The 18,505-nt window shown below is 36.4% G+C and overlaps 1 protein-coding gene across 1 annotated transcript; it reads right to left on the minus strand.

Annotated features, from left to right (window-relative positions):
• Positions 1-1,191: 1,191 nt before the first annotated feature.
• Positions 1,192-11,233, minus strand: LOC128991900 (xyloside xylosyltransferase 1). Its single transcript, XM_054415170.1, has 4 exons — positions 10,718-11,233; positions 8,361-8,587; positions 7,654-7,900; positions 1,192-6,724 (listed from the first exon to the last, which is right to left on the minus strand). Exons 1-4 carry the CDS (start codon positions 11,123-11,125, stop codon positions 6,518-6,520), a joined length of 1,089 nt encoding a protein of 362 aa, XP_054271145.1. The 5' UTR covers positions 11,126-11,233; the 3' UTR covers positions 1,192-6,517.
• Between the last annotated feature and the right edge of the window lie 7,272 nt (positions 11,234-18,505).

Consider the following 18,505-nt stretch of genomic DNA (forward strand, 5'->3'; position numbering starts at 1 on the left):
TTTTATATCAACTGTGATGGGGAGGGTTGGTAGCACTGACAGCGGTTGCGGCCCGCGCTGCAGTGCATAAAAGCTCCCATAAGACCCAATGTAGCCTACCTACAGCCGCAAAAAAGCTGTGTTTCCTAGGTCCGCCGCACTGGACTGGGGCCTCAACTATTGTGCGGGCCGCACTGCAGTGCATAAAAGCACCTATTTGAGACAATATACTTACAGAATCACAGTGGCTGCCGCAGGTGCATAAAAGGGGATTAAGGGGTCCTTATTTCCACCCCAGTCCCGAAACATACAGGCTAACATACAGGCTAACGGCTAACTACCTTTTTTTTAGGGTGAGGAGGGAAAATGCTTTTACGCACACAGAATAAAAAAACCCCCTCTGCTCTGTTGGACACAGACCTGGAATTGTTTGTCACATTACTTCAAGTCAGGCCAACATGTGACCTAAGCCCAAAGGGCTCGCACCGTTTCTGGCATTATTTTTTTTATCACCTACACCGCATCCCGGCCAAGGTTGAGCTTCTTGGCGCGGAGAACACCCTGGATGTAAAGTGACACACAGGTCCAATTGTCCTCACCCTCCATCATCATCGGTATGACCGTGTCTACCGACAGCAGTCCTACAAACTGTTGAGCCTCCAGGCGGGGCCTTTCCCAACGCTGGCAGTGGAAGAAAGTGTGTTCCACGTCATCGGGAGTGCCTGGGCCGCATCCTATATATCTCCTTATTGAGAGCGTCTGCCCACACTTCCGCACCGTACTTAGTTTTCCTATTTAATGACCAAAGAATCGGTGTACCGAATTTCAGCCTCGTAGGTAAATGGGAAGAGGGAGAATTAGTGATGAGTGAGTGAGTGAGTGAGTGAGGGCTTTGCCTTTTGTATATTTAGATGCAATTCTGTTTCACCCGTTTATCTTTCATCATCTAGTGTGTCATAGGAGGCTTATTGGTATTTCATCAATGCAACAATTAACACAGCATTAGGCTAAACAGAATTCAAAAATTATTTAATTTGAGGTCTGCTGAAAGTGAAACACTTCTTTGCCAATCATTCAAACAAAAATCAAACCGACATTGTCGGTTTGATTTAGTGAAGTGAAATTGAAATTGTTTCACTACCTTGACTAATCCTGCCCAAAAGGAAAAGAGCTGACTTACTAAGGTTAAGGAAGCATATAGTTGTACACTTATACAAATATATTTGTAATAAAAATCTTTATAAAATTGTATGTACATTTACTTATAGATCGGTAAGTTATCTGAAATTCTACGTCATGGAAACATTTCTTCTAGAACCTTTTAAAAAAAGAATCTAATTTATAAATAAGTTTGTCTTTTTCACATTTTGATAGTAAGTACAGTAGAACCTTCCTAATTCGAATTTCAGAGGAAAGGCAATATATTTCGAACTACGGGAAGTTTGAAATATAGTGAGTTTGATTTATAAAAAGTCAAAATAAATAAAATTCAAATCATGGAGGTCCCAGTTTTAAGTGTAGAGAGTTTGAGAGAACGAAGACTAATGGACACATTGTGGGAACATCAATGAGAGTGTCAGTTCATATTTCAACAGGCAAATTGTTTTGTCCTGAATTCAAATTACAGAGGCTTACGGTAACACAGTTTGAATTGTAGAGGTTGACTTCACATTTTGGAGGTAACAGTTTAAATTACGGCAACAAAATTTGAAATGTAGACTGCATTAAGCGTGAAATCACTTTGAATCATTGGTATATTATTATTTGAATTTTAGAGGTTTTCTGAGGGGAACAGGCAAACATTTCTAACTATAGAAGTTTTTGAATTATCAAGGTTCAAATTAGCGAGGTTCTACTATAATATGGTACACTCTTATTGGCTAATGGCTATACAATAGGCCTCATATATATAAAACTATAAAATAAATATGTTCAAACCACTATAACATTACATAAAGTTCTTAATTGTAAATAAAACAATGATAAATAACTTTAACTGAGGAATGATTTCTACAACAATAATTCAAATCTAATATAACAACATTAGTCAAACTTATTAGTTAGACCCAATTTTCCTGTAAGTTAACCTAAATTTAAATATTAAACACAAGTGCAGTAACAAACTAGTGGATATCTGATATCAAACCATTAAACAAGCTACAGTATCAATAAAAATATCATTATTAGGTAGCCTATTTAAAAAATTAACTGGCAAGAACAAATGGTAACTAATGAGAAAAATAGTGGACCACCCTAACAAGAGTTATAATGCATTATTAAAACATGTCTGAATTATTACTTTTCATTTTCTCCCTGTTGTGGTATAAAGTGTATTAAAATTGATTAAAGATTTTGGAATCAACAAAACTCCCCCAAACTATTAAAAATAATGCAAATTAGTCCAATTTCTTTAGATAATTTCAGATTATGCATTCTAGACATGAACATGTTTTTCAGACATTTGCAGACATTTGTATGAGATATCAAAATCCTGATATCAAGAAAAGTCTAACTATTTTGAGGCCCAAATGAAAATTTTGAACAATTTTCCATTGGCAGTTTTTAAACTAACCTGCAATTATAATATGACAAACACATAAAAGATTTGGACCCAAAACATTGTGTGGTATCACTAATTTTTGAACTGGAAAGCTATTTTGTCCATCTCCCATTAAAATAAAACTGATTTATGATATAAAGGATCCTTAGAATATATGCACATTTCTACCAATGTCACACAGTGAAATCAGTTTGTAAGGCATTTACGTAAACTAAATTTAAGTGTGATATAAAATACTTAATCTAAATAGTTTAACAATAAGGCCGGCACCTCACTATCCCGTTTGGCTGGATGCGGCTTAAAGCGGGATGCATTTTTACTGCATTGCCATTGCCCTGTCACACTTGTCCTGTTCTACCGCAACGAGCAAACGTCGAATGAAAGAGTGCCGAGCATCACATGCAGTGCACTGTTGATGGTGACAACATTACAATGTTGTCCAAGGATAAATTTGTATGTGCTCTGTGCTTGAAGCAAGTGGTTTGTTGCGAAAACCTTTTTGTAGGCGTTATTGGGTACACCCTTTTCATTGCGAAAATCATACTCTTATACTGTTCAATGAAATGGCGACCATACAAAGTAGGTATTTTAAGCCAAGTATGAATGTTTGAGTGAAGGATGAGTGGCACGATCTTGTAGTCTTGTTAGTGACTAAGGCCGACATTCCTTAGCCACAGCTGTTAATTAATAGCCCATACAGCTAATGGCAACTAAGGGACCTATATTTTATAGAGATGAACAGTTTAAGAAAGTATAAGGCAATATCCTTGCAAGTTTTTTAATTATTATAGAATGTTCATCACGTCTTTTGTTGAGCTGCAGGAGATTTTGAGGCCACATTTAACAAAAATTAGCACACAATTTATTAATTCTAAGATCAACATTTCTCTCGTTCATTCCTTTCCTTTCAGAGAACTCTTAAAGGCGTTTATCCCAAAAAGCAGGTTGATCGTGGACACATTCAATAGACTTGTCCATGTGCTCAATCGGATAGTGTGGCTGCTCTCATTTAACTGCATGTATTTCGCCTTTTATCCGGTTGTCCTGCTACGACGGAGTACCATACAGTGGATCCCGTCATTGCGCCGCAACCGCAACAATGTGACCGCTCAAAGTAAAACCCATGAGTTCAAATCATCCCGCCAAACGGGTCCCATTTGACCGGACCAGGGAAACGGGATAGTGTGGTGCGGGCCTAAATATACTTTTTTATTAATGTTAATTGTTCCTTATAAATAAGTTTTTACAGGTAAGAAACCAAGTAAAAGATAAAAGCTGTAGTATATACAATTCTCAGATGATAATGGTATATTTTATCACTAGGGCGTTAAGTGACCTATGAGCTCGGAGGGTGAGACACCTTTTGTCCGAGTGATGAACTAAATTTTTCATCATATTGCAGCATGATTTAATAAACTTATTTAGAAAACGTAAATACTTTTCATCTAAGATAAGCTCTCAGTAGTATATTTCGTACCGAGGGCCGAAAATGAGGTTTTGTCGGCTTGTGATAGTTTCTAAAACGATCGAGAGCAGCAAAACCATTTCGGTCCATGGTACAAACGCTATTTTTCACCACACTATACCCTATTACCACTATTCACCACAATAATAATGCACACTGATAGTCAACACAACTACAACTTCAAGGTTATGTGAAGAAATAATTTGAGGAATCAGCAAAAAAATAATGAATAGTTGCTAGGCAGCGGTGACAATAAAACAATCCATTTGCATAGCTATGGACACTGATTGTGTATTTAATATGCTTTCATGTTTTAAGAAATAAGCGGGCAGCTGATTTTGTGGCTAGTGATGTAAAAACCTGCTTGGTCCCCAAATGATGACGACACCTGGAATGGCCAGCAAAACGTAATTTCGGCCACCAATTAACGTATGTAAAACAGTTAAAAAACATCATAGTGTGGTGAAAAACTACTTCCAGCTTATTTTTAGTTTTGCAAATGCAAACAAGCAGATGTTTAGTGAGTGATTCAATGATTTTGTCTATTACGATTGTGTTATTGTACAGTAGAACCTCGCTAATCCGACCTCATATGGTCCGACTCCTCGCTTGGTGCGACCGCGCCGCCAACACAATAGGCTTCCACTAACATAACCTCATTGTCCAAGAAAAATACCTAAAAAACTTTATAAATTGTGTTTTTTTTTAGTCTAATGTGTTGAAATTTGTTGTATATTTAACCATTTATGCCTATTATTAATATTAAGTAGGCTCCCACATTGTTTTTGAAAAATCACAGTTCATTTGACAAGATTAAAACAGAAGCAAAACAAAGGAATGTCGATGAAAGCTTCAAGCTATCCGTTTGCACCGACAATGTCTGCTCCTTTAGGCCCCGTTTATGCACCAAGAGCGGGAGCGATTTTCAACACCATTGAGTTAAATGGGGCTGTTTATGCACGAAGAGCGATAGCGGTAGCGGTTGACCTCCCGATGCGGTTTCTAATTCGACCGTTGTGTAGTTAGAAATCGCAGCGGTTGCTTGGGATAGAGCGGTTTTCAGCTACATTGAGTCAAATGAGACTGTTTATGCACGGCGGGAGCGGGAGCAGCCAGGGTTGCCAACTTAACCCATGCGCACGTGCACTTACGACAAATAGTTGTGTCAATTATTTGGCAGAGTTTGAGTTGGCAATACTGTGTCTCCCTTCCATTCTCCGTTGACCAAGGGCTACCGCTATCGCTTGCACAATTTTGACAAAGTTTTTACAGCGGCGGGCCCGCTATCGCCCCGCTCCCGCTCAGTACAGTTTGTTAGTATTTAGGCGTTTTTTTTTTAGTTGGAAATAACTGTTTATGTCATGTTGGATTAACCGTGGTTATCAGTTAGCCGTGGTCTGTTCAAAATACAGTTTTACTACGTTTTTATGTCAATAAAAAGGTTCCTCTGAAAATAGGACCTTTTTGCTGTTCCGACCATGCTACTGGTCCCGTAGGTGACAGATTAGCGAGGTTCTACTGTATTTATACTATCAATTTTGAACTATTGACAAGAATGCAAAAATAAGCTGCAACCAATAGAATCAATCTAGACATAATGTTGAAATAAGCGGTTGATTACAATCAAAGTTTTCATCTGACTTTTACTCCCTAGGGACGACTAAAAAGAAGCTAATTAGGCCTACTCCCTAGGAAGTAAAAGAGTTACTTTAGACCCGTAAGACATGTATTAAAAACAGCTGTTTTTGCTGCAGTACCGAATGACAAAACAATATTTTTCAATCAAACAAATATACACAAATAAGCTATACCACAACACAAATCGTAACATATGGCAAGAAAAGATTTGTACCAGTATGATTTAGGAATGTTTAAAGATAATTAACATAGATGTATCACATTTTGTTACATACAATTAGATAAAACAAAGTTTAGAAGCACTTTAAGATATTTAACATGTAAAACTATTGTAAATGAATTACTACGGTAGGCCTATCTTTGTCAATATGTAGACTTTAGACTTTAACATTAAAATAAACAGGCTTGGTAGGCTACTATAATCTAACACAGCAAACATAACTAGATGTAGGTCAAAGACAGAATCATTTGAGAAATAAATATATAGTCCTTATGGCTTTTACAAATTTGTTCACAAAATACTGATGAGGAAAAGATTGTTTAAAGATACTATACAACTTTTTGGAGAACCATATAAGTTATAATGTAAAGATAAAACCTAAATTTACTCTTTAATGAAATCACCTGCTTAGTGATTCAAACTAATAATCGTTCATCTACTTTGAACCTAAATTTTACAATAGAAAGTAAAAATTTAAAAGATTCAAACAACAGACATTCTTTCCTGATAGTACCTAGCTTACTTAAGACAAGAGAAAACTATCTGTACACCGGAAGATAAGCGGTAACATGTACGTAGATAGCGTCTATACGAAATTAAAATACATGGCTATTAGACAAAACGTAGTGCAAGGTGAACGTGGAATAGAGGGACATTAGTCCTGCGGAATAGGTGTGTTGCAGTTACCGTGGTACAGTAGGGTAGGTTCACTGCAATGGGAGAAGTTGTCGAATACATCCCGGTAGCCGTGGTCTCGCCACCACTCGCACAACTGATGGTTCCACCCACACGACAGTTGGTGTAGCAGATGGGGGCGCTCAAACCCTACCAGAGTGTAAAAGTCTTGATCTCCAAGATGACCCTGGGAGTTACATTCACACTGTTAAAATGGGTTGTAGACGCTGACTAAGAATGTAAAATCTACTAGTATTTATAGTACTCTCTTGAGAAAACCAAGGAATCAACTGAATGTATATTTGTATCAAGTACATCCACATCCCATGTACATCAACTAAGTATTTATCACTTTTTTTCTACGCCAGTATGGCATTAAAAAAGAAGTACAAATTTAAACACTTTTAAGGGAAAGCAGTCCAAACACTTTTCGTTTGTGTGCCAGGAATAGAACTCGTCTCTCCCGCATCGATGTCCAAGACACTAACCAATAGGCTAGCAACACACCTCTCTTTGACTGTATCTTGACTATAAATCTCTAGTGTGGATGATATATTTTGACTTGATATATACACATTATCCTTTTTTAGATACAAAAGGTCAGTCTGGGGCCAATGGCAAATTGCTAGATATCTTTAAGTGCTCAAAGTTAAATCAAAGGTTCTTGCTATGGAATGTCTCGTGTTTTAAATAAAGCCAATCTATTAACTCATTAAAAAAGTTATTCAAGCCCTATTTTACTACTAATTAAGATGAGGATGCATCTGGGCGTATTTAAGCATAAAATATATTGCTAAGGATTAGTGTAATTAGCATGACAGTGAGTGAGGATAGTGGAGTGAGTGGAGGAGTGAGTGTGTGTAACATAAAACAGATCACGACTCACCAACCTTTGACTAGGTTGGTGAGTCTTGATTTTTTTTTGTGATATTTTCTTCTTTTTGTGAAAATTTCTTATCACAAAAAATTTTTTTTAAATCCTCTTTTCCAAAACTACAAGGAGAAATAATCCCTCCCAAAGTCCCAAATTCCTAAAATTACTTAAAAATTAACTTTGATTCTGAGAAAAAGATATGTAAATGTAGCCTAAATCAAAATAACAAAACCTGAGCCCACCTTGAAGCTGTACTTATCCACCATCTGTTTGACTGCGTCCGGGTTCAGCAGCTGGTTGTACTCATCAGACAAGCGAAGACGTTGGAAGTCAAGTAGCAAGACACCGCTGTTGACCCCGGGGAAGCCGCCGGTTGAAAGAGGGGCTCCAAGGCGAGAATGCTTGTGGTGGTTGCGATACAAGTACAGAATGTGGTGATAGACCGGTGACAACTCCGGAGCAATACCCAACACTGCTCTCTTCCCGAACCTGTGATTAAATGCTTTGAGTATGGAATAAATTTAAAGCCTTGTTTGCAGTTTAGTTACATGATGAATGCAATTGTTCATATCACTGAAAAGACTGATAAATATTTTTGCTAAATTTGTACAAAACAAGCCCATGGGGCGTAGCCCAAGGGAAATATAAAAATTAAATGATATAATATTGCATTGCCTTCCATTTGTGAACGATTTTTCAAGTTTCAAGTCTCTAGCTCATCGGGAAGTTGGTATAAAATTGATTGCAAAATTTGTACCGGATAAGAAAGCGAGCTAATAAAAACGTTTTAAAATAAACAGCTCACAGTAGTTTTAAACCCACTAGACTACAGTAATAGCTAATTGCTAATTCATGGAAAGGAAATTTTACTAGAAAGTAGAAAGGCAGTCTAGGCTACTGATTTAAAGAAGTATAAAATAAGAAAGTAGGCTAGCAAGATAATTCTTACCTGTTAAACTCATGAAAGAGAAGTGCTATATCAGCGACAACTTTTGTGTCGACATCTAACATGATTGCTCTGTTTTGGGATTCAGGGGCCACTTGATGAAGGCCTAAAGATATGAAGAATAAAGCATCACTGTAGTAGGATCCTGGCTGGGATGTAAAGTAAGGCAACATGGATGAGGTCAACTTGGACAACTGCAAGGTTATGTTTCTCACATCGTAAAATCTCACCTAAAACAGCACTTGGAGAATTAAGAGCGGATCACCATAGAGTTAAGTAATTTAAACCGATTCATTTACTGTATTGAAAAACAACCAGCTTATGGCAGGCCTCATGAAAATGACACCACTATTGTTTGAGATAGGCTAGTACAAATGTACAAATGGGCTAAACAAGAGACATTTTACACAAATTAATCTTGTGCAATTACAGAATCAATTGGTGTGATTTTAATTAGTCTACCCATAAAGCATGGATGCACAATCTGAAATGAACTCGTTTTATGACATTTTTCTTCTGCTGGCAGAACCAAAAGACCACTTCTTTAATTGATTGTGGATGCTACATGCAAGCAGTTTCTGATTGTTAACATATGACGTTCTAAAGTTAGCATAGCCTATATATGAATACCAGGTAGGCTACACAGTAGATGGCTGAAGACTGGCTTAACTCATTTGTCCATAGACCTACTTTGGGTGGGTGAGAATTACATGAGAAAATTATCGGTACTTTCCTGTTAAAGGGAACTTTCATTATTAACGATGATTTAGTCTATTTTCGATATATCGATATTTTTGTTTAACTTCACAATCCGTACTCCTTCTGTCTTAATATCTTCAAACGCATTTAAATTACAAATGAAGAACTAACCTTGTTCAGGCAAAAATAATAGCCCATGATAGGCCTAAGTTATACCGGTATTCGATTATGAAATGAAACTAACTTATTCTAAACTAACCTAACATAACTAGGCCTACTTAACTTAACCAAACTTGCTGTAGGCTAAGTTACCGATTCAAAATTCTGTTTGATAACGGAAAATGCATTTGGGGAATAGGCTATCAAACGGAATGTTGAAATGTTACAGCAAGTTTGGTTTGTTAGGTTAGTTTAGAACAGTTCTATATTTCATTATAGGCATAATATTTTTTTAACTGTTCGTAGATACTGAACAATTTATTTAGGACTACCGTACTGTATCCTTATCGTAGTTGTCAACTGATATGTTTCAATTTGTTATAATCAATATATCGGATAGAAAAAATATTGATAGGCTATATCGAAAAGAAATCATCGATAATAAGTTAATGAATGTTCCCTTTAATTGGAAAGTACCAAATTATCCTTGATCTCATGCTGTCAAAGGTCTACCCAGTAGGCTAACTTACAGCTCAAATACTTTTTTTAACCTTTCCCTAACAACATGTTTAGTAGGCCTATTCAAAACACAATATGCCTAAGTTAAGCTCTAGATATTAATAGGTTACAAAGTTAACTGACTCCAACATGGTTATTGACGGTTCAAACTAGAAAAATATTGGTACTGATAGCTAAACTTTACCTAGCTAGACTTTAGCTTGTCCTATACTGATTCGAATGACATTATCAATATATCGATTATTTCATTTGATAACTTAAGTTATATCAAGTTTGGTTAGTTAGGTTAACCTAACTTAACTAACCGAATGAAGGTACGGTAATCGATATAGGCCTACCTACCTAATATTGATCGATATATTCATTCGAATGAGTGTAAATACTTAGGACAGATACTTAAGTGCAGCCGCAACAATGGTTTATTGAGATAAGTAGCCACAAAGTTTGGTTAGGCCCTAATGTCGATAAATTTGATTGATAATGATAAGAGACCAAAACTCCGTGTGACACAAGACTCTAGATGTTTCCTAGGCCTAGTCTCTTCAATATTTAGACTCTCGTCTCGTCTGTTAAAACATAAATAGGCCTAATTGTAATTTTAAAACCTTTATTTTCACGCTATAGGCTATAAAACTGTCTAAAACATTGGCCTAGAGGTGAAATTTAGCTTGTAAATGACTATCAAGACTAGCCTTAAGCCGTAGGGGGTACACTTCCATATCTGTTGGCACAAACAACCGAATGAGTAATATTGATTATTTGATTGTTTAATTCGATATATTGTTTGTTTAGGTTAGGTTTACCTTACCTAGCTAACCGAACGATATATCGAATAATCGATATAGCGATCGATATTTTCATTCTCATTGGGTTGTTTGTGCCAACAGGTATGGAAGTGTACCTGCCCTAGGTTCAGAGGTTTTAAAGAACACAGTTTGACACACAGCTAGGATAGGCTATAGGAATTCAGTATGAAGACTTACCTTAAAATCGACATGGACTTTTGAAGAAATGCGAATGTCATCAAACAAAATCTGGGCAAAATATTTACTTTTAGCATCAGATATAATGTGAAACGAGAGCTTGACACTGGAGTGTTGTAGGACTGAGGTTATAAGTGTGCTAAACTTGTATTTTAATGATGAACTTCTATTTTTGACTTTAGTAAATATACACCAAATGTTAAAGTACTGATCAATAACCGAAACATTTTTCACCCTAGTTGTTGCAAATAAAACGGAGCTCACGGAGGTTGAAACATTGAGGATCTCAGCATTTTCTTCATTGTAAGACTTGTGAAACACATCAATTTGTTTGTTCGTTTGAATAACATAAAGTATTAGAAGAAAGGTAACTAATAGCAATAAATTTAATAATATCTTATAAAACATACGTAAATATCTAAAATGTAATCACATTATTGCACAAAATTATCCCAGGATAGTTATTTTCACAAAACTACCAAATTACACCTAGACCTAGACCCCCATTGTTAGTGTTTACACCTTACACCTTCATTTCAATTCAATCGAGTTCTTTTCTTCTTCTTTTCAAAATTCATCTGATGATGATCAAACATGGCAATAACAATTATTTTCCAAGATAGCCAACGTGAAAAAATCAAATGTTCATGTCGTTGGTTTTAGATAGGTAAAATAGAACAATAACGTTTGGGCAATACTAACTACTTTGTAAAGAAACAATCTATGCCATAGAGTTAAGTTCACCCTTTTTTACCATCTCAAATCCTAAATTTCATTAGTTTGCTTAGGCTAGGAAAGGTTATCAGAGCCAGAGCATCATTTGGTTGTGTTACAATGTAGTATGAGCATGTATTGGGCACCCAACAACAGCGTTGTGTGTTTTAAAACTCCAGGTTTCCTAGACGCGTAATAGATGCGCTGCGTTTACGCATCTAGGAGTAGGACGCAGCACATTTGTCTTATGGAGTTTCGTATAAGCGGTTTTCTAAGCTGTTAAGCTGCGTATCAAGTGCGCGCGCACCAAAAGCTGCGTATTTGACTGACCGCTTTCAGAGCAAAGAGCAGTCGAATCTGAGTTACGCTGCGTAACAGACATTTCTTGTGCAATGGAGTCGGAAGTAAATGTTGTACAGAAGGCAAAATACTCCAACAACAATGAACAATTTATTGAAATTGTCTCTTCTAATGACAATAATGGGAGTAAGTTGTTCATATAATTACAATTTTTATAGTATATTACATTTCATTTCTTATCATTCTTTGTGTAGTGTCCTCATAAAGTGTAATTTTAATATTTAATTCTATTGTTACATGTTCCCTAAAGTTAATTATTCTCATATATTTTCTTATCGTCGTAATTTGTAAATAAACCTAATTTTGACAAAATGCTCTTCTCAAGTCAACAACACAACACCAACTCCCTAATATAAAAGCCCCCATTATTATTTTAAGTCCCTTTTGATTCTAACAGAAGTTTACGTATTTGTCCTCCAAATACATAAATAGTATATTTGTTATATTGTAAAAGGTACTTCGATCGACTAGGTAAATCCCGAATAGGTAAAAAGCAAATTTAGAGAGAGTAAATTAAGATTTATTGTTTTTTACATTTTAAATTGATATGTTTGCTTTAATAATACTAAAGTTAAAACATCCGTGAAGGCCATACAGTTCCTACATGTACTTTTCACTGCTTACGCTCCTTCGAAGCTTGTAATACCAAAATACCCATGCCATTATCTAAATCATCGTAACCTGAAAGTAAATAGTCCAACAAAAAAACCGTGGACATCACGACCTTCTTCAAGCGACGACGCGGCGTCGCGCCGTACTCGACCTCTTGAACACCATGGTCTCTTAGGCCGGGGCCACACGTGGCGGATCGTCCGCGCGGCTTATGATCGTACGATCATAAGCCGCGCGATGATGTCCCGGCCACACGGAGCGGATGAACCGCTTCCGGTTGAGGTTTCCCAGCCTACGTACTGTAAGATTAGAACATGGTTGAACTTAATTCACTCGTTCTAGTTGTAGTCATGGACGAAACACTTATGTTAGTTTGTGCATTAGAAGCGTGTGGTGAGCTAGAGCCTAAGGTTTATCGAAATCATTGGGTCCATCCTTTCATAACCAATAAACCATTTGTGTTCCAAACCTTTTACGAGCGCATGCGAAACCATAGTTCGGAGTTTTTTTGTTACTATCGCATGTAGATAGCATCGTTTGACGAGCTACTTCAATTGCTTTGACCGCATATAACTAAGGAAGATATACTGATGAGAAATGTACAACATGAGAAATCCCACATTGTCTTTAACAAGTTCTATTGATTTGTCTGTATCGAACATTTTACACCTAGAAACCGAAATGCACAAGCACAAACTAAAAAAAAAAACCACTACAAATGCTTGAAAACGAGCTCCAACCACGCGGACAATCCGTATCGTGTGGCCACTCTCATAAGACTACGTGTGTCATCCCCTCCAACGCGGCTTATGATCGCGCGGACAATCCGCGACATGGCGCGGACAATCCGCCCAGGCGGCTTAGGATCGCCCCGTGTGGCCACTCTAATTTGATTCAATGTGTTGTCGGACCACGCTATGCTGCCAACTATGCTTACCTGCAAGACGTATTGCAACTATTGTTACTATCTGACAATTGTTTGTCTTTAAAGAAAAACTTAGTTTTTAAAAAAAACCTTAACCCTAACTTTGTTCCATACTTTTATGGTGACTGAAGTGTTTAAAAACTTCCGTGCTGGTAATTCCATAAAAATTCGTGGGGTCGTATAGCTGCATATAGTGGCAGAATATTTCAGTTCTGGCGGAGAGGCTGCAATTTTAGGGGGTTATAGTATACAAGTTTCTGAACCTAAAACCGCCCAGACCCCAATTTTTAAGGACCTCGGTCGTCCGTAATGACGTCATCAAAATGGCGGCCGTAAGAGGATGCTGGGTCCCCATGAATTGGCTATAACGACCGAATGCCTGAACCGATTTTCATGAAATTTGGCACACAAGTGCTTGAATACATTATCTCGGCTTGGGTTGAAAATGGTCAAGTTTCATCAAGTCATTTCAAAATGGCGGATGTTCAAAACTAAAAATATTATGAGAAAAATAATTGTGAATTGTTTTATATAGGGTGAGTTTTAAATGAGTCCCCCCCTACTTTTTTATACATTTCTTAAGATATCAACTCCGAACCATGTCAGATCATTGTAGAGTAGCAAGTACTTTATTTTGACTGGGTTTAAATTTTTGGCCGCCATCTTGGATCCGCCATATTGGATACAAAGTTATTTTTTTCAAATATAAAGGTAGGGTTGTGACCCACCGTTTCAAACAAGACTTTTACGCTGAATACGATGCTGCAATCCGTTTAAAAAAATGTTGATCCATTCTAAAGTTATGAGAACTTTTTATAGCTTTATTTTTATAACAGTCCATTATAGCATTAAGTGCATTTACAAACTAAGGCCATAATCTCAAAATAGTGCTAGATAAAGATAAGAGGACACTACCATTCATTGTTGACTTATTTTCACTCGGTTATGACGGATGTATTTTTTCAGCCCCATCTTAAATCCACCATTTTGAAATGTGATAAATTATTTTATCCATTTTTTGTTATCAAGCTTTCTTGATAAAATATTACAATTATATTTATTAAAAACGTCAATATTTCAAAAACCAAATATGACAATGAAAAACGGATTGCGGCATTAAATTCAGCATAAAAAGTAGTTTAAAATGATGGGTCACAACACCACCTTCATACTTAAAATAATTTATCACATTTAAAAATGGCGGATCCAGATGGCGGCTGAAAAAAGTACATCAGTCATAACCGAGTGAAATAAGTCAACAATGAATGGTGGTGTCCACTTATCTTTATCTAGCACTATTTTGAGATTATGGCCTTAGTTTGTAAATGGACTTAATGTTATAATGGACTAAAAATAAAGCTATAAAAAGTTCTCATAACTTTAGAATGGATCAACATTTTTTTAAACGGATTGCAGCATCGTATTCAGCGTAAAAGTCTTGTTTGAAACGGTGGGTCACAACCCTACCTTTATATTTGAAAAAATAACTTTATATACAATATGGCAGATCCAAGATGGCGGCCAAAAATTTAAACCCAGTCAAAATGAAGTACTTGCTACTCTACAATAATCTGACGTGGTTCGGAGTTGATATCTTAAGAAATGTATAAAAAAGTAGGGGGGGGGGGGACTCATTTAAAACTCACCCTGTATAAAACAATTCACAATTATTTTTCCTCATATTTTTTTAGTTTTGAACAGCCGCCATTTTGAAATGACTTGATGAAACTTGACCATTTTCAACCCAGGCCGAGATAGTGTATTCAAGCACTTGTGTGCCGAATTTCATGAAAATCGGTTCAGGCATTCGGTCGTTATAGCCAATTCATGGGGACCCAGCATCCTCTTACGGCCGCCATTTTGATGACGTCATTACGGACGACCGAGGTCCTTAAAAATTGGGGTCTGGGCGGTTTTAGGTTCAGAAACTTGTATCCTATAACCACCTAAAATTGCAGCCTCTCCGCCAGAACTGAAATATTTTCCTGCTACCCAACCTGACTATTTCGTTCTTTCTTAGAAAAGAAAAGAACTGAAAAGAAGAATGAATGCTCCTATTACTGGCCTTTGCACGTTTATAGGGTGTACCCACTTTAGCTTATTACGCCTCCTTTTGCTTTGACGATGTAGCAAGTATAAAATAGCGTACTTGTTTGGTTATCCATTTTGACAGACTGAAGAAATGTGGCAAGAAGTCATTTTCGCACGGTGCAAGTCGTGTTGTTCACGGCGCGAGTCGTGTGGTCCACGGGTTCAGGAATGCACTGCGCCGAGCCGTGCACGGCGCACGGCGAGAAGTCGATACGTGTGAACGAGGCTTTACCATGCCACCTACGATAATAGCTACTTCCCTATAAGGAAATTCGCTATAAGGCTATGGTTTCCTAGACACGTTAAGACCCAGACCCGGGTCTGATATACCTTTTCCACTATACTTTAGCACTATATCGAGGAACGCGTAGCTTCCTTGTTTTATTTTGCCTAGATATATATGTACTGTATTTTGTATCTCCCCGCGTGTTATTTTATTCAATAATAGACAACAAACCAAGTACAGTACTATAATTTCACAAGGAAAGGAAATCAATCTGGTTTCGTGGTCAAATCACTAACTATATTTTCAGAGTACCACGAGTTATTATATCAGAAACGCTATAGATGGAAAACACAAGCAAATCACGTCCTTAACCTGAAAGTAAATAGTCCAAACCATCATATATATTAAAACGTGACAGGGTTTTTTAGTTCACGATTCTGAATCAACCAGTTGACGAATTTTCATGATTTTTGTGTTGAAAGAAAGATAATTTTGAGAACTAGGGAATGTTGAAGCCATAATTTTAGTTTAGGGTTTCAGTTTTTTAGAAAGTAATAGACATTCCATCCCCATGTTAAAGTTGTAGCCAGGTTTTTAATAAAATGTGTCTTATTTGATGTGAGCCACCTACAGATTGCACTGATCTAAATTACTGATTTCTGCCGATTACACGATGGTTTTTACCAAGTCAAACTGATGGAATGACTTATTATGAGCTATAGCACCTGTTGTGACCCAGCAAATATGTCAGTATCAAAATATAAGGTACAAAATAGAGTTTTAGACATTAGCGCAATCTGTGACTGGCTCACACAACTACATTATTTTTAGCATAGACAAAAAGAATGAAATAGTTTTTAGTGAAAAATTGGCGACAGCTGATCCAGTCAATGATTCTACACTAGATTTTGGTATAAAACCATTTGCCTAATGTAACAGCTGTAAACCTGTGTTGACACAAATTCAGCATTTGGATAATAATGACATGCAGAGGGTTGACTTATTTATACTAGGTGAAACCCGTCGAAATCGACAGTTACTTTCAAGGCTTACGCTAATTCATCTAAGTGTGATAAATTGAGTGAAATTATACACATTTAGCATTGTTTAAAGATTAATAAGTGTAAAAACAATAATGATATTAATTGCGTTAGTAACCAAATATGGTTGATCATTCAATGAATAAAATATTTCCCATACTGTATGTCATCGGAGTTGTTAGTATGCTATCTGGTATATCTTCCTTTGGAAGAACCTTTAAATAGTATTAAAATCGTATTGGTGGATCTTTTGTAGTTAAACACTTCCGTGATTTCTTCAGTGTAATGCAGATAAATCTATGATTTTATTTAAAAAAAATCTGTTTGTTGGGAAGACACGTTCTAACTTCAAACGGAGGTATATCCGTTACAGTGTAAGTTTGGTTTTACCTTCGTCACGTCGCGTCAGTTCATATCGCACTTCTGTGCCAATGAATAACCCTCTAGCACAGTATTGAGAAATTTGTTGTGGGGTTACACTGTTAAAGCTGGAATTCCTAGAGATGGGGGATGTCAGTTAGTTGTCTCAGCCTAATCAGTTACATAAAGTTGTCAATATAATCTGTCTATGGAATGTTAGCTGTATTGGAATATACTTGAAGTGAAGTTGGCTTTTATTCTTGAACTGTTAGGGGCCTCCTCATTATGGTCATACAGCTTCATTGACAACAAATAATGCGAATAACATAGTAATGTGGCAGTTCCAAAATGCAAAAAATAATGTAAGTTGGCTGTTACGTAAATATTGACGTTTACATGCATCGTTTATCAACGTATCTTATAAAGGAAAGAATTATGTGATCTAGTTTAAAAGGAATATGACCTTTCATGCAATGACAGTAGGTGCTTGAATAGTATTTACTCATTGGGACAATTTTTACAGCCAAAATGTCGTGTTATTTTCAATAATGTTACCAACCCGATAGTGGGCCACGGTCCGTAGTATAGGCCACTGCAAATAATTTGTCAAAGATAGGTACTATTTTAGGCAAGGTTTCTGTGTTTGGATGTTATTAGAAACGGTAAGAGCACAATAAAATTCTTCTGCAGATTAATTTTCTGTTGGATAAATGTCACAATGCGAGTTTGAGCATTTTGTAACTATATTATATGGGTAAGTTACATAGATTTTTTAGGCTGCTGCACTTTAATAATATATATTTTAGAGATAAATTAAATGGTTTTTGTTGCTGGGTAGTGCTAGTAAACATACACAACCCCTTTCGTTAGTCTAATAACATTCAAAGACTCTCTAAGAGTTCACGTTCTTATTTGTATAAATTTTATTTATATAGACATATCTACAGGGTGTCCCGGAACTCTCTACCAATATTTTAGGGCATTGCTCCTGGGTAAGAAACATAACTAAATATCATTTTTGAACTGTCCGGAAGTCCTTAGTTTACTCACACAGCCGCCATTTTGTTTTTTTCAGTTATTTTTTTTTCTAAAGAATGGTTAAACATACGAAATGGAAACTTTTCACAAACATTTATGACAGCTAGACAAAAAAGCCAAAAAAATATCACGATTGTTTAAATTTATAAAACAAAATGGCGGCTATTTAAAATTTTTGTCAAATCAATGGTTTTTGAGTTATTTAAGAAACAAAATTTTATTAGGCCGCCATTTTGTTTTATGAATTTGAAAAATCTTCATAATTTTTTTGTAGCTTCGTCTAGTTGTCATAAATGTGTGTGCAAAGTTTCCATTTCGTATGTTTAACCATTCTTTAGAAAAAGATTAATAACAGAAAAAAACAAAATGGCGGCTGTGTGAGTAACTAAGGACTTCCGGACAATTTAAATTGTCCGGAAGAT

Source organism: Macrosteles quadrilineatus, unplaced genomic scaffold (assembly GCF_028750875.1).
Source record: "Macrosteles quadrilineatus isolate MER2022 unplaced genomic scaffold, UCM_ALF_1.0 Scaffold_4__1_contigs__length_99947679, whole genome shotgun sequence".
NCBI classification, from domain to species: Eukaryota; Metazoa; Arthropoda; class Insecta; order Hemiptera; family Cicadellidae; genus Macrosteles; species Macrosteles quadrilineatus.

Excerpts from the sequence above, each read along its gene's own strand:
- LOC128991900 (XM_054415170.1), bottom strand. The coding sequence starts at position 11,125 with ATGTTTTATAAGATATTATTAAATTTATTGCTATTAGTTACCTTTCTT. Across the intron at positions 8,588-10,717 it reads AAGTCCATGTCGATTTTAAG|GTGAGATTTTACGATGTGAG; the intron begins GTAAGTCTTCAT and ends GTGCTGTTTTAG. Across the intron at positions 6,725-7,653 it reads TGGATAAGTACAGCTTCAAG|GGTCATCTTGGAGATCAAGA; the intron begins GTGGGCTCAGGT and ends TGTAACTCCCAG.